Genomic DNA, 17,601 nt, shown 5'->3' on the forward strand with positions numbered 1-17,601 from the left:
GAACAACCAAATATGCCAGTACAACCCGCAGATATATGCGAACAACTAGCAAAACTGTTCCTTCACTGCAATCATCCGATCAGGAAAATGCAGTCTCACCAGCTGGACTAAATACAGAACTGACATCAATCGCAGAGGTCCATTAATCCCCAATAATGGCAATGGAACATTTCCTTTTGAATGCCTCGACTGGGCCGGCCTCCACCACACTCCCAAGCAGTGCATTCCAGACTCAAATCACTCACTGAAATCACTTTAAGTCTGTGCCTTCTCGTTCTTGATCATTTTATGAATAGGAATAGCCTTTACTTTGTCTAGCCCCCTTAAGATTTTGAACATCTCTATCAAATCTTCTCTTAGCTTTCATCTCTCCAACGTGAACAGTCCCAACCTCTCCAATCTATCCTTAAGTTTCTCATTCCTGGAACCATTCTTCTGCACTCTCTCCAATGTGTTCATAGCCTCCCTTTAGTGTGGCACCCAGAACTAAAGACTTTAATAACTGGTCACTCCACCTGTCCTGTCACCTTCAGTGATCCATGCACATATTCACTCAGGTTCCTCTGCTCCTGCAGCCTTTAAGAATTTTGCCCCTTAGTTTATATTGCCTCTCCTGTTCCTCCATGTACCAAAATACATAATTTCACACTGATCCGCATTGAACTTCACCTATCAGCCCACTCCACCAACTTATCCATGTCCTTTAAGCTTTGAAATTGTCCCCTGTACAACAATAGTCCCCTGGGAAACACCAATATAAACCTTCCTCCAGCCAAATAATATCCATTGACCATTACTCTCCAGCCAAAACTCTATGGCTCTTGGGATTTGCTGTTCCAACCAGCAGCGCAGCCCCGCCTGCTGGTTTCCCAGATGTGTGGGATGGCTTCAATGGGAAATTCCATTGATAAGTGACAGGAGTAGAGAATCCCACTACCAGCGAACAGGTGCTGCCGAGAAACATACAAAGAAACATCAGAGAATCCAGCCCTCTATTTTCTATTCTTCAATCAATTTTGTACAATGTGGCTACTGATCCTTTTATTCCATACGTTTCTCACACACCTGGTGTGTGCAGAATGCTTTTTGCAAGTCCACATACACCCCATCGACCCTTTCCGTTACCTCTTCAAAAAAATCAGGAAGTTAGTTAAACATAGGGCACGATTCAACTAAAAGGGAACAAAGTCCCCTCGTGAACGCATTTAGTCGCATATTTCCCGGCGATCGCAGGTCGAGAAACACATGGCTACAAAATACCACTCGCATTAAATAACTAAGCGGGTAACGCATGGCACAGGCCGCACTTAGCCCTGTTTTGGGCACTGAGGAACTCTGCTCGCCAGATCTCCTCAATGCCGATCCGGATCTCTGATTCTCCCTCCCTGCAGCCCAACTCACTATGGAAGAATGGTCTCCCACAGCCCCACGCACCTCCCCAACACTCGCTCAGGGCACTTCCAGCCTGATCACCAGCGCACAGAAAATGCCAGCATGGCACATTGGCAGTGCCAACCTGTCACCCTGGCAGTGCACTTGGTCACCTTGGCAGTGCCAGGCTGGCACACTTGTGGCCTGCCATGGTGCCCAGGTGGCAACAGCAGTGCCAGGGTACCACCCTGCCCAAAGAGCATGCACCTGGGGACCGCTGATCCCCTGGGAGACCCCCACAAATGCCATTCCGTCTGGTCCCCATTTGTGGAGACCAGTGCTGAACGGCACTTGCCCAAGGTCACCGAGGCAGAAGAGATTGATCCCACGCCTTGGATCACTTAGGAATCTGCGCATTAAAGTGAGACTAGCTGTCTTGCTTCAATATGCATATTTGCTCAACAGTGATCTCGCCCACAATGGGCGGCATTTACATCGCAACATTGCATGAGATTACGTTAGCTCTCGCGAGGCATTGCGAGCCGGGTAGGCCTCCCAGCTTCTATCGGCCGCGATGCACCGTGGTGAACTACTTTTTGGGCACAGTGTGGCAATTGGATCGCATCCATAATTTCCCCTGTAGAAATCCATGCTGGATCTTCCTAATCAACTCACCTTTTTCCATGTGTCTACTAATTTTATTCTGAATACTTGTTTCTGGAAGCTTCCCGCCACTGAAGTTAAACTGACTGGTCTAATTGCTGGGTTTATCCTTCGAACATTTTTTGAACAAGGGCATAATGTTTGAAATTTTCCAATCTTTTGGCACCTCCCGAGTCTGGAAAAGTTGAAAGATTATTGCCAGCGCCCTGGCAATTTCTCATTTCCTTGGATATCTGATAAGCATATTATAACAAATGTATTTGGAGAGAGATTAATAATCAGAGTCAGATAAGCATAGGCTCTGAAAACATTTTGCTCACTTCGCTATTAGATCAATATTATCATTTTAGTTTCAGCTCTCATAGAACCATAGAAACTTAGAAAAGTTACAGTACAGCAGGAGGACATAGAATCCCAGAATCATAGCATTTACAGTGCAGAAGGCAGCCATTCAGCCCATCAAGTTGGCACTGGCACTTGGAAAGAGCACCCTACTTAACCCTCCACCATATCCCCGTAACCCAGTAACCCCACCGAACATTTTTGGACACTAATTTATCATGGCCAATGTACCTAACCTGCACATATTTGGACTGTGGGAGGAAACCGGAGCATCCGGAGGAAACCCACGCACACACGGGCAGTACGCACAGAGAGTGACCCAAGCCGGGAATCGAACCTGGGACCCTATAGCTGTGAAGCAACAGTGTTAACCACTGTGTTACCGTGCCACCCCATCTTGTCCATGCCAGCCCGAAGACACCCATGTGCACGTTACTGCGCCCGGTCCATAGCCCTGTAGCTTAGAGCACTTAAGGTGCAGATGCAGGTACTTTTTTAAAGAGTTTCGGGTCTCCAGCACCAACTCGGGCAGTAAATTCCAGACTCCTGCTCCACTCTGCATAAAAAAGGTTCTTCCTCATGTCCCCTCTACACCTTCTGCCACTTAACTTGAATCTATGTCCCCTGGTTCTAGAATTCTCCATCAAGGGAAACAATTTTATCCTGTACACTCTTTCTCTTCACCTCATAATTTTGTATACCTCAATTAAGTCCATATGATCATAAGACCACAAGACATAGGGGCAGAATTAGGCCACTCGGTACATCGGGTCTACTCCACCATTCAATGATGGCTGATATTTTTCTCATCCCCATTCTCCTGCCTTCTCCCCATAATGCCTGATCCCCTTATTGATCAAGAACCTCACTATCTCTGTCTTAAAGACAGTAATCAGTGTTCCACTGATTCACCACCCTCTGGCTGAAGAAATTCCTCCTCATCTCTGTTTTGAAGGATTGTCCCTTTAGTCTGTCTGAGATTGTGTCCTCTGGTTCTAGTTTTTCCCACAAGTGGAAACATCCTCTCCACGTCCACTCTGTCCAGGCCTCGCAGTATCCTGTAAGTTTCAATAAGAACCCCCCTCATCCTTGTGAACTCCAACAAGTACAGACCCAGAATCCTCAACCGCTCCTCATTCGACAAGCTCTTCAATGCAGGGATCGTTCTTGTGAACCTCCTCTGGACCCTTTCCAAGGCCAGCACATCCTTCCTTAGATACGGGCCCAAAGCTGCTCACAATACACCAAATGGGGCCTGACCAGAGCCTTATACAGACTCAGAAGTATATCTCTGGTCTTGTATTCTAGCCTTCTTGACATGAATGCTAACATTGCATTTTCCTTCTTAACTGCTGACTGAACCTGCATGTTAACCTTAAAAGAAACATGAACAAGGACTCCCAAGTCCCTTTGTGCTTCTGATTTCCTAAGCATTTCCCCATTTAGAAAAGAATCTATGCCTAAATTCCTCCTACCTCGCACTTTTCCACATTTTATTTAATTTGCCACTTCATTGCCCACTCCCCTAGCCTGCCCAAATCCTTCTGCAGGTCTCCCTTGCTTCCTCAACAATACTTGTCCCTCTACAGATCTTTATACCATCTGCAAACTTAGCAACAGTGCCTGCAGTTCCTTCTTCCAGTCACCCCTCAGCCTTCTTTGTACCAAGGAACATAAACCCAACCTATCCAATCGCGCCTCGTAGCTACACTTTTTAACGCTGGCAACATTCTTGGAAACCTCTTCTGTACTCTCTCCAGAGCAATTACATCCTTCCTGTAATGCGGTGACCAGAGTTGCACACAATACTCAGTTGTGGCTTCACCATTGTTATATACAATTCCAACATTATATCCTTACTTATATATGCTATATATGCTATACCTCTGCCAGTGATGGAGAGCATTCCATATGCTTTCTTTACTAATTTGTCCACTTGGAACTGCTGCCTTTAGGAATCTGTGTATGTGTACACCAAGATTTCTCACTTCATCTACCTCTCTTTTGATATTCCCATTTATTTTGTACTCCTTATAACTGTTTGATGTCCCCAAATGCATGGTCTCACACTTCTCTGTTTCAAATTCCATCTGCTACTTTATCGCCCACTCCACCAACCAACCTATCATTTTGAAGGATATAGTTATCCTCTACACTGTCCACCACCCGGCATGTCATCTTTGTGTCACCTGCAATCATGCCGTCATGTTCACGTCCAAATTGTTAATATATAACACAAACAGTAAGTGTCCCAACACCGAGCCCTGTGGAACACCACTTGAAACAACTTTCTGGTTGCAAGTGGAGCCATCGACCAATACCCTTTGTTTCCTGTTAGTAAGTCAACTTTATATCCAGTTGCCTCATTGTTCTGTATCCCATGGGTTTATAATTTTTTGACCAATCTGCCATGTAGGACTTTGCCAAACACCTTGCTAAAATCCATGTTACACTGCACTACCTTCATCAACCGACTCAGGCTCTCTTAATCCTAATGGATTCATTCCAATGATACTTTGCAGATAATTTTCTTTCTTTACTTTTCCAATGTTAGAATGTTCAAATTCATTTGGCTTTAATGACCATAAATCCCATCTTCCAAGGAACAAAGAAAGGTACAGCACAGTAACAGGCCCTTCAGCCCTCCAAGCCTGCGCCAACCATGCTGCCCATCTAAACTAAAATCTTCTATACTTCCGGGGCCCGTATCCCTCAATAGCCATCCTATTTATGCATTTGTCAAGATGCCCCTTAAACATCACTATCATCCCTGCTTCAACCACCTCCTCCGGTAGCGAGTTCCAGGCACCCACTACCCTCTGTGTAAAAAAACTTGCCTCGTGCATCTCCTCTAAAACTTGCCCCTCACCCCTTAAACCTATGCCCCCTAGTAATTGACCCCTCCACCCAAGGAAAATGTCTCTGACCATCTACTCTGGCTATGCCCCTCATAATTTTGTAGACCTCTATCAGGTCGCCCCTCAACCTCCATCGTTCCAGTGAGAACAAACCTAGTTTATTCAACCGCTCCTCATAGCCTATGCCCTTCATACCAGGAAACATCTTGGTAAATCTCTTCTGCACCCTCTCTAAAGCCTCCACATCCTTCTGGTAGTGTGGCAACCAGAATTGAACACTATACTCCAAGTGCGGCCTGACTAAGGTTCTATACAGCTGCAACATGACTTGCCAATTTTTATACTCAATGCCCCGGCCAATGAAGGCAAGCATGCCATTTGCCTCTTGACTACCTTCTCCACCTGTGTTGTCCCTTTCAGTGACCTGTGGACCTGTACACCTAGATCTCTCTGACTGTCAATACTCTTGAGGGTTCCACCATTCACTGTATATTCCCCACCTATATTAGACCTTCCAAAATGCATTCCCTCACATTTGTCCGGATTAAACTCCATCTGCCATCTCTCCTCCCAAGTCTCCAAATGATCTAACCCCTGCTGTATCCTCTGACAGTCCTCATCGCTAGCCGCAATTCCACCAACCTTTATGCTCCAATTATTAGTTTGAGGTAGGTTATGATTTAAGTTAAAATCTTGGGTTTAGACTCAAGCTTAAAATAGGATTTAGGCATTAGAGACTATACCGAGAGTTCAGTTTACAATTAGAGTTGTAAATAGAGTTAAGATTAGGATTGAATTTTGGCTAAAATTCTAAATTGAAAACACTCATCATTCAATAAAAATGGGAGTATTCTATTTAATGTTTGGCACCGTTTTTTTAGTACAAATCAAATATATGTATATAATTGATTATGAGTTCATAGAGTGTTTCTGTATAGTTGATGTTTATTCAAAGTGAGGTAACTTGAGATGTTTGTTTTATTAAGGATTGGAATTGTTCGGAAGGGACTCCTGACTGCATCGTCTCCTCTTTTACTTTTCTTCAGAATGACACGAGACAGAACACTGGTTCTGCAGTAAAATCAAGCCATTTGATAGAAGATGAAAAGGGTATGAGCATTAATGGCAAGACCCCCAACAGTGGAGATACTCTGCACTGTTTGTCAGAGGGCTATACTTGTGATGTTTACACACCATACCACAATCTTTCTGGAATGACTCAATATGCTACTGTGCTCCACTCTAAAGACCAGAAAGTTCGACCCACACTCTTTCTCAGATCAGAATCCAATCAGCCACTTTTGCATGAATTAAATCCAAGTCCCAGACCACATGAGAACCCTTGGTTCACAATGCCTGCTGCAAATGACAGTGAACTATCTCAGGATATTTCATTGACAGACCTTATAGGTGGAGAGGAGATATGGAAAACCTTTCCACTTTTATGGGGACTAGTGTCTGAAAACAAATGTGATTAAAGGGTGACAACAGCTGTGATTCATTGGTGACTAATAATGATGCACTGATGCTACAAATATACCAAGATTCTAGTCCTATGACAAGGCCACTTAGCCCATCATGTCTGTTATTCTCCGTAAGAGCAACTCGTCAAGTCCCAATCCCCTGCCATTTTCCTGCAGCCCTCCAATTATTTCTCTTTGTATAATCATCCAATTTCAATTTGAAAGCCAAGTTGAATCTGTCTCCTCCACACTTTCAGGCAGAGCATTCCAGATCCTAACAATTCACTGCGCAAGAAACATTTTTCCTAATGTTACTTCTGGTTCTTTTGCATTTCACCTGAAATCTTCTCTGCTTCTCAACTTTTACACCAATGGAAACAGTTTCTCCCAATCTACTCTGTCCAAACCCCTAATCATTTTGAATTCCTCTGTAAAAAGTCTTGTCAAGATTCCTTTCTCTGAAGAGAACAGCTTTAGATTTGTCAGTTTATTCAAGTAATTAGAATCTCGCTTCCCTGGAGCCATTCCCAAGCATCTGCATCCTCACGAATGCCTGACCAGATTTAAACACAAATGCCAAATGAGGCCGCTTAACCTATCTTACCAAGGTGGTATTATGCATATATTCCCCCAGATCCCTCTGTTCCAGCTCCCCCATTAGAATTGTACCCCTTATATTATATTGCCTTTCCTCACTAATCCTATTGTCGTGGAAATTATAATAAAGACAAATTCTTCGAGGTTCGATTTAAGGAAATTTATTTACACAAATATTTGCGGAGAGGGGACTGGCCTGGTTGCATAGCCATTACACAGCACTCTGAGTGAAACCATTATATTTATAGTGTGAAATAAAAAACTTTGAAGAGATAAACCTTGGGAATAAACGTAAGCGGAAATATGAATGTTTTGTCCTTGGTTTAAAAACAATTTTCTATTACGCATTTTGTTGTCCTTCAGAAGAACAACTTCTTATCAAAATAAGGCCGAGTCCAAAATATTAAGCAATATTTTGTTTACGTTGCCTGACCTTATTTTCATTCAAAAGCAGTGTTAAACTATGGTCAAAAATTTCCCAGCATGCTTCTAAGTGGGTAACTCATTAATATCCCTTCAACAGTTCCCTCCTTTTTGATCTTTTGATCAACACCTTTTAGTACATTATCGTGTCCTCCATTGAGAAGGGTTGTTTATAATGTAAGGGGAACGGACATATGACAGTTCCCTGTATGTTATGACGCAATGCAGCCAGGGCTGTTCCCATGTTTGTACAAGAGTCTGTGCACCATTTAAGCAGCAACGATGTGACAATTAAGATTATAATGGTGATTATAATCCAAAACACAATCTTCTGTCCTAACGATCCTAACCACCCAAAGCCAAAGGCCCATCCCTCATTTTCATCTAATCTTATTAGCTCTCTACGAATCTGATCCACCATATTATAAATTTCTCTGAGTTATCAGGGATGTATGTGCAACAGTTACTTCCAATCAGAGCACAACTCTGATTTCTTTTCAGCTAACGAAATCAAGGGCCATTCTATTCTGCGGGGCAATTGCTCTTATAGCAACCATCTCAGTTTCTATCTGTTTAACACCTTCTGCAGTATCATTAGCTACCTGCTCAAGAATGTCTTGTAGTTCATGTCGTTCATGTGCATTAGTGGCTATTCCTAATGGTGGTGTCATTATTCCCAGCATTTGTGCCCATGTCATAATAATTTGTGTTGTCCTGTGATGAGGATGGTCCTGCAATTGCTGAACGTGATGCACATAAGGGACTTTGTATCCAAATAGCAGATGCCTTCCCAATTTTCTGGTAACCAAGGGACGCCTTATGACCATAGATAAAATATGTGCCGTTATTTGCGGTCAGGTTTCCTTTACTATCAGTCATCATTATTCGAATAGGATCCCCTTCCCAGGAGCCTCCAGTAGTTTGATTTTCAACTCATGACCAATCAAAGATGAATAGTCCTTTAGCTGTAAGGTGGAACATAGGGGGTTGCCAATTCAAGGGCTGATCACACTGACTCGTGCCGACTGGGTAGGTCCCATATGTTTTATGTTTCTTAAAGCATATACTTCCTTTTTGGACTCCAGTATTATTGGGAAGGATCAAACAGGGTGGTTGACGTGTTACATTAAACCTAGGCCACCACCATTCCTCAAACATACTCATATCGTATCAAGCTGATCTCCAATCTAACATATTCTATGTATCTTCACCACGTCCTGTTCTATTTTGTCTTAGAGCCCATTCTGCTATCTCGTTACTGGTGAATGGGATAGGTCACCCAGGGATGCCCTCCCATGAGCATCTGGGAATTTGTATACAAACCTAACAACTGGATTTAGTTACCCTCTCTGCATATGAGTGAGACATGTATATTAAGGTGTTAGTTTACAATTCACCTCCTATATGATGTTATTAATATGACAATACATAAGAACAGTAGCGCCGTCATTCTCTTCAGGACAGCATTTTGCTAGTACTCTCAATGTTCCGTATGATGTAGTTTACACCGAGTTGCGTGGATCTAATCTGGCTTTTCTCTTACGTTAATGGCTGTTCGGGTTGTTAGCAGCAATTGGTAGGGTCCTTTCCACCAAGGAGAAAAATAATCTTTGTTTAATGCTTTCACACATACTTGGTCTCCAGGTTTAAAGGGTGTGTATTTCCCTCTTTTGGTTGCATCTGAGCCTGTCGCAACTTTTCATGTATTTTTTCCAGTGGTTTCACATATGGCCTGGGCATAGAACATAGAACAGTACAGCACAGAACAGGCCCTTCGGCCCTCAATGTTGTGCCGAGCAATGATCACCCTACTTAAACCCACGTAACCCGTATACCCGTAACCCAACAATCCCCCCATTAACCTTACACTACGGGCAATTTAGCATGGCCAATCCACCTGACCCGCACATCTTTGGACTGTGGGAGGAAACCGGAGCACCCGGAGGAAACCCACGCACACACGGGGAGGACGTGCAGACTCCACACAGACAGTGACCCAGCCGGGAATCGAACCTGGGACCCTGGAGCTGTGAAGCATTGATGCTAACCACCATGCTACCGTGAGGCCCCCCACCATGCTACCGTGAGGCATATTTTAATGATGCCTCATCTGCCCAAATTGAGGCTACTGCTGCTGGGGTCATTAGGGGTTTCGTTCCAGTTGCCATACGGCGTCCCATTAATACCTCATACGGGGTTAAGGCCATATTGCGATTTTTCTGATTTCTCAGGGCACAAATTACTATAGGTATGAGATCTGGCCATACCTGCCCATTTTGTTACTGCAGTTTTATTATTCCATTCGCCCTTTCCACCATTCCTGAGGGTGGTACATGCAATTTCCAATAAAATCCCATGGCTTCTGTTAGGGCTTTGGTCAATTTGCTAGTGAAATGAGTTCCCCTGTCACTGTGAATACCCATTGGTATCCCAAACCTAGGTATTATTTCCTTTAACAGAATATTTACCACTGTTGTAGCATCATCTCTTTTGGTTGGAAAAGCTTCTACCCACCGGAAAAACATGTCCACTATCACCAGCATGTATTTGAATCCTTTAGTCATCGGCATGTGTGCAAAATCTATCTGCAAATTTTCCAAAGGCATTTCGGGTTGTGGTAAATGATCAAAGACAGTGGGTGTGTTTTTTTTAACCCCGATTATTCCTCTGACAAATCATACATGTGCGGGCTACTTCTTCAATTGTTACCATAACACCTGGAGCATACCATTGTTGACATATGGCAGGTTTCATCCCTCCTTTGCACATGAGCCTGCCCATGGGCAAGGTGACATAGTGGCAAGAACAGACTTCTGGGGCATACTACTCGGGTATCTGGGTGGATCCAGATTTGATGATTGTCTTGACAGCAACCCGCTTTTAGTCAAGAGCGATGCTCCTGTAGGGAGGCTTGCTCCTGTGCCTGGTTTAACTTTGGTTCTGTTATGGTGAACAGAAGTTCAACTGCAGCCACTTTCAATTGTGGCTGCTTTTTGAGAGCCAGTTCCTTTGCTATTTTATCAGCAAATCTATTGTCGCATGACTCCATCGTCTGCAGTAGTATGCCTTTCACACTTTAAAACGGCTATCTTGCGAGGCAGCTGAACAGCATTTGGTAAATTTAAAACCAATTTAGCATGTTTAATAGGTTGGCCGGAGGAAGTTAGGAATCCCCTGTTTTTCCATAATTGGCCAAAATCATGTCCTACCCCAAAAGCGTATTGAGAATCAGTATGAATATTGGCTGTTTTATTTTTAGCTAGAATATATGCTTTAGTCAGGGCAAACTATTTGGCCGTTTGAGCAGACGTTCCCGAAGGCAGAGCAAAAGCTTCCACTATCTCGAATGGAATTACTATTGCATAGCCGGCCAGGAGGGTCATATCATTTGGTCGGTTTGTTGACCCATTGGTGAAAAAGATGATGTCTGGATTTTCTAGTGGGTGACTCAATAAATCAGGTCGAAGGGTTGTGGTGGCCCTTCTGGGTTATGGAGATAGGGTGGAGGTGTTGACCTTGGGTAGGGTGGTCTTTCCAAGAGCCGGTGCAGAGTCGATGGGCCGAATGGCCTCCTTCTGCACTGAATATTCTATGATAAATTCTATGATAAAAAAATTCTATGATCTGCCATTCCACCAACCTTGGTGTCATCCGTGAACTTACTAATCAGACCAGCTGCACTTTCCTCCAAATTCTTTATGCATACCAGTGTCTTTCAAACTTTTTTTCCAGGGACTCATTTTTACCAACCGGCCAACCTTCGTGACCCAACCCGGCCGACCTTTGCGACCCTATCTAGCTGACCTTTGCGACCCACGCCGGCCGACCTTTGTGGCCAAAACCGGACGACTTTCGCGGACCATGTAGGCTGACCTGCGTGACCCGCCATCTTCTCTTACCTTGTTTGTTGCTGACAAAAATGGAGGAAAAGGTTTTGGATTTCTTTGGCCCCAATGGTCCCTTTAGCCCTCGAACTTGTAAAAAAAAAGGCTGCGACCGTATAAAGAAAATGCGGCCGCACTGCGCATGCGTGCCCAATCATCGGTGCGCATGAGCATAGTTTTGCGCTTGTGCACTGATGATTGGGCATGCATGCGCAGTGCGGCCAAATTTTGTTTTATATGCTCATGGCCATTTTGAAGGGCGTTTGCAGCCGGCATAGTTAAAAGACCTTCTCCACACCTGCATGCGACCCACCCGCGGGTTGCGGCCCAAGTTTGACAATGCCTGATATATAGTACAAGCAACAGAGGCACCAGCAATCTTCCATTCAGAAAAATGAATGATTTTCTGCATTCCCTACTAGCTAAAGTGCCTGATGACTGTAGGCTTCTTTGAGGGGGAGAGTTGAGTGGTGGTGACTTAAACTGAGGATCACCACAGCTTAGATGAGGGACAAAGTAGAGAGGGCAGGATCCTTCATGAATAACCTCAGCTGGTATGGGAATTGAATGTGCATTGCTGGCCTATGGTCTGTATCACAAACCAAGTGAGCTAAACCGGCCCCCCATTCTTACCCATTGAAATTGGTCTTCCCCAATTAATTAATTTTATACTGGATTGCTCTTTGTCCATTTCCAAAGTCAATGATCACTGTCACCTAAATGTGACCCTGCTAAAACTTGATCCACGTGTCCAACCTAATTTTGCAGAACCTGATTCAGAAATGCCTGGTTTCTTGTTCGTAGATTCATAGAATTTCTACATCTCAGGGGATTTACAGGAATGTTGTCAGGGCTAGAAAAGTGTAGCTATTAGGAGAGATTAGATAGGTTGGGGTTATTTTCCTTGGAACAAAGAAGGCTGAGGGGTGACTTAATTAAGGTGTCCAAAATTATGAGGGGAACAATAGAGTGGACAGGATAAAATTGTTTCCCTTGGTGGAGAATTGTAGAACCAGTTGACATAGCTTGAAGGTAGGTGACAGAAGGTGTAGAGGGGACATGAGGAAAAACCTTTTTACGCAGAGGGTAGCAGGAGTCTGGAATTCGCTGCCTGAATTGGTGGTGAAGGCACAGACCCTAAACTCTTTTTAAAAGTACCTGGATCTGCACCTTAAGTGCTGTAAGAGCTATAGATCAGGTGCAAGAAAGATGGGAATAGAAAGGAAACCTGGGTGTCCTCAGGCTGGCATAGACAAGATGTGCCAAATGGCCTCCTGTGCTGAACATTTCTAAGATTCTATGATAGGGTGACCATGTGCTGGGCCTCTGAAGGAGCGATTCCCCTGGTGCCACACCCATAACTTCACCACAAAACCCTGCACATTTTTCCATGTTCAGATAATAATCCAATTCCCTTTAGCTAGCCTCAATGGACCCTGTCACCAACACACTGTCAGGCAGAGCATTCCAGATTACAACCACACACTGAATGCAAATGTTTTTTCTCCATGCTGTCACTGCTTCTTTTTGCCAATTACCATAAATCATAGGATCATAGAACTTACAGTGCAGAAGGAGGCCATTTGGCTCATCGAGTCTGCACCGGCCCTTGGAAACTTAATCCCACACCACCATCCTATCCCGTAACTCAGTAACACCACCTAACCTTTTGGACTCTTAAGGGGAAATTTAGCACAGCCAATCTACCTAACCTGCATACCTTTGGACTGTGGGAGGAAGGCAGAGCACCCAGAGGAAACCCACGCAGACAGAAGGAGAAAGTGTAGACTCCACACAGATAGTTACCCGAGGTCGGAATTGAACCCGGGTCCCTTGCACTGTGAGGCAGCAGTATAAACCACTGTGCCACCGTGCAGCACCTAAATCTGTGCCCGATCATTCTCTTACTTATACCTACTCTGCCCTCATGATTTTGAGTACATCCATCAAATTTATTTTCAATCTTTCTCTTCAAAGACACCAGACAACTTGACTGATCATTCTAACAACTGCAGTTCTTCATCCCTCAGTCATCCTCGAAAATCCTTTCTGCAACCTCACATCCTTCTGAAGGTGCAGTGGCCAAAACTGCAGGGAAAACACCAGTTAAGCCAAACCACTGCTTTCATAGAATCATAGACGAGAGAAGAGGCCTTTCCACTGCACCAGCTAACTGCACCATCCCTTATTGGACCTTTGACATGTTGATATAAAAATCTCTTTTTGAATACAGTTCAAAAAATCTGCTTCCACTAAATCCTTTACAATGTGACTATCCCAATTAATGTTGGGGGAAGTTGAAATCACTTAATATAATTACTCTTTTATTGTTTTTACACATCTCGCTGAATTGTCTACATATTCTCGATTGCTGGCTGACTATTTGGTGGTCCATAATACACTCCCAGCAATGTGACTGCCCCCTTTTTATTTCTAAGCTCTACAACAAAGCTCTACAACAAAGCCTCATTAGAAGACCCTTCTGTGGTGGTATGGATATGAACACTGCCATTGGTGCAGAGCACTGGCTTCCCATTGGCTCTGGCTGGTCATGTGCCTCTCATCCAATTGGCTGGGACTAGTCATGTGACTGCTCTCCAATTGGTCGAGAGGCAAGTAGGCCCCGCCTCCATCCAGAGCTCCCGCCGGTCGGCCTTACTCTGTAGTCGACCACCGGGCTAACAACAAGCTGATTAAAGCCACAGTTCGGATCCAAATTGTGTCTTGAGTCCAATTGATGGTACATCAATTTAATCAGGTAGAATTTTGGAATGGAGCTACGCATCAAGCCTGACTGCCTCCGCACCAGCTTGCATGCTTCAAATGCATCTCCAATCTTTAAAAACTGGCAGGCGTGTTTTAATAGTTAGAACATAGAACATAGAACACTACAGCGCAGTATGGGCCCTTCGGCCCTCGATGTTGCGCCGACCTGTGAAACCATCTGAAGCCGATCTGACCTACACTATTCCATTTTCATCCATATGTCTATCCAGTGACCACTTAAATGCCCTTAAAGTTGGCGAGTCTACTACTGTTGCAGGCAGGGCGTTCCACACCCCTACTACTCTCTGAGTAAAGAAACTGCCTCTGACATCTGTCCAATATAAATTTAAAGCTATGTCCCCTCGTGTTGGTCATCACCATCCGAGGAAAAAGACTCTCACTGTCCACCCTATCTAACCCTCTGACTATCTTATATGTCTCTATTAAGTCACCTCTCAGCCTTCTCCTCTCTAACGAAAACAACCTCAAGTCCCTGAGCCTTTCCTCGTAAGACCTTCCCTCCATACCAGGGAACATCCTAGTAAATCTCCTCTGAACTCTTTCCAAAGCTTCCACATCCTTCCTATAATGTGGTGACCAGAACTGCACGCAGTACTCCAGGTGCGGCCGCACCAGAGTTATGTACAGCTGCAGCATGACCTTGTGGCTCCGAAACTCAATCCCCCTGCTGATAAAGGCTAGCACACCATATGCCGTCTTAACAGTCCTATTAACCTGGGTGGCAACTTTCAGGGATTTATGTACCTGGATGCCGAGATCTCTCTGTTCATCTACACTACCAAGAATCTTGCCATTAGCCCATACTCTGCATTCCTGTTATTCCTTCCAAAGTGAACCACCTCACACTTTTCCGCATTAAACTCCATCTGCCACCTCTCAGCCCAGCTCTGCAGCGTATCTATGTCCCTCTGTATCCTATAACATCCTTCAGCACTATCCACAACTCCACCGACCTTCGTGTCATCTGCCAGTTTACTAACCCATCCTTCAACACCCTCTTCCAGGTCATTTATAAAAATGACAAACAGCAGTGGCCCCAAAACAGATCCTTGCGGTAACTGAACTCCAGGATGAACATTTGCCATCAACCACCACCCTCTGTCTTCTTTCAGCTAGCCAATTACTGATCCAAACCGCTAAATCACCTTCAATCCCGTACTTCCTTATTTTCTGCAATAGCCTACCGTGGGGAACCTTATCAAACGCCTTACTGAAATCCATATACACCACATCAACCGCTTTACCCTAATCCACCTGTTTGGTCACCTTCTCAAAAAACTCAATAAGGTTTGTGAGGCATGACCTACCCTTCACAAAACCGTGTTGACTATCGCTAATCAACTTGTTCTTTTCAAGATGATTATAAACCCTATCTCTTATAACCTTTTCCAACATTTTACCCACAACCGAAGTAAGGCTCACTGGTCTATAATTACCAGGGTTGTCTCTACTCCCCTTCTTGAACAAGGGGACAACATTTGCTATCCTCCAGTCTTCCGGCACTATTCCTGTCGAGAAAGACGACATAAAGATCAAGGACAAAAGCTCTGCAATCTCCTCCCTGGCTTCCCAGAGAATCCTAGGATAAATCCCATCTGGCCCAGGGGACTTATCTATTTTGACATTTTCCAAAATTGCTAACACCTCCTCCTTTTGAACCTCAATTCCATCTAGCCTGGTCGACTGAACCTGAGTGTTCTCCTCGACAACATTGTCTTTCTCCAGTGTAAACACTGACGAAAAATATCCATTTAACGCTTCCCCTATCTCCTCTGATTCCACACACAACTTTCAACTACTATCCTTGATTGGCCCTAATCTTACTCTAGTCATTCTTTTGTTCCTGATATACCTATAGAAAGCCTTAAGGTTTTCCTTGATCCTATCCGCCAACGACTTTTCGTGTCCTCTCTTCACTCTTCTTAACTCTCCCTTTAGGTCCTTCCTGGCTAACTTGTAACTCTCAAGTGCCCTAACTGAGCCTTCATGTCTCATCCTAACATAAGCCTTCTTCTTCCTCTTGACAAGTGCTTCAACTTCCTTAGTAAACCACGGTTCCCTTGCTCGACAACTTCCTCCCTGCCTGACAGGTACATACTTATCAAGGACACGCAGTAGCTGTTCCTTGAAAAAGCTCCACATTTCGATTGTACCCATCCCCTGCAGTTTCCTTCCCCATCCTATACATCCTAAATCTTGCCGAATAGCATCATAATTGCCTTTCCCCCAGCTATAATTCTTGCCTTGCGGTATATACCTATCCCTGCCCATTGCTAAAGTAAACATAACCGAGTTGTGATCACTATCACCAAAGTGCTCACCTACATCTAAATCTAACACCTGGCCGGGTTCATTACCCAGTACCAAATCCAATGTGGACTCGCCCCTTGTTGGCCTGTCTACATACTGTGTCAGAAAACCCTCCTGCACACACTGTACAAAAACTGACCCATCTATAGTACTCGAACTATAGTATTTCCAGTCAATATTTGGAAAGTTAAAGTCCCCCATAGCAACTACCCTGTTACTCTCGCTCCTGTCGAGAATCATCTTTGTAATCCTTTCCTCTACATCTCTGGAACTATTCGGAGGTCTATAGACAACTCCCAACAGGGTGACCTCTCGTCTCCTGTTCCTAACCTCGGCCCATACTACCTCAGTAGACGAGTCCTCAAACGTCCTTTCTACCGCCGTAATACTTTCCTTGATTAACAATGCCACCCCCCCCCCCCTCTTTTACCACCTTCTCTGTTCTTACTGAAACATCTAAATCCTGGAACCTGCAACAACCATTCCTGTCCCTGCTCTACCCATGTCTCCGAAATCGCCACAACATCGAGATCCCAGGTACCAACCCATGCTGCAAGCTCACCCACCTTATTCCGGATGCTCCTGGCGTTGAAGTAGACACACTTCAAACCAGCGTCTTGCTTGCCGGTGCCCTCTTTCGAACTTTTAACCCTATCCCTGACCTCACTACTCTCAACATCCTGTACACTGGGACTACAATTTAGGTTCCCATCCATTGGGGCCTCACGGTAGCATGGTGGTTAGCATCAATGCTTCACAGCTCCAGGGTCCCAGGTTCGGTTCCCGGCTGGGTCACTGTCTGTGAGGAGTCTGCACGTCCTCCCCGTGTGTGCGTGGGTTTCCTCCGGGTGCTCCGGTTTCCTCCCACAGTCCAAAGATGTGCGGGTTAGGTGGATTGGCCAT

The 17,601-nt window shown here is 44.6% G+C and overlaps 1 protein-coding gene across 1 annotated transcript in view; it reads left to right on the top strand.

Annotated features, from left to right (window-relative positions):
* The window catches only part of LOC119969069 (interleukin-6 receptor subunit beta-like), a 291,637-nt gene extending 284,200 nt beyond the window's left edge, over window positions 1–7,437 (top strand). The window contains exon 16 of the mRNA XM_038802271.1: window positions 6,221–7,437. Coding sequence (XP_038658199.1) covers window positions 6,221–6,712 — 492 coding nt within the window. The 3' untranslated portion in view covers window positions 6,713–7,437. The remainder of the gene's footprint in view (window positions 1–6,220) is intronic.
* The last annotated feature ends 10,164 nt before the right edge of the window (window positions 7,438–17,601 follow it).

The sequence above is a fragment of the Scyliorhinus canicula genome, chromosome 1, assembly GCF_902713615.1.
Source record: "Scyliorhinus canicula chromosome 1, sScyCan1.1, whole genome shotgun sequence".
NCBI classification, from domain to species: domain Eukaryota; kingdom Metazoa; phylum Chordata; class Chondrichthyes; order Carcharhiniformes; family Scyliorhinidae; genus Scyliorhinus; species Scyliorhinus canicula.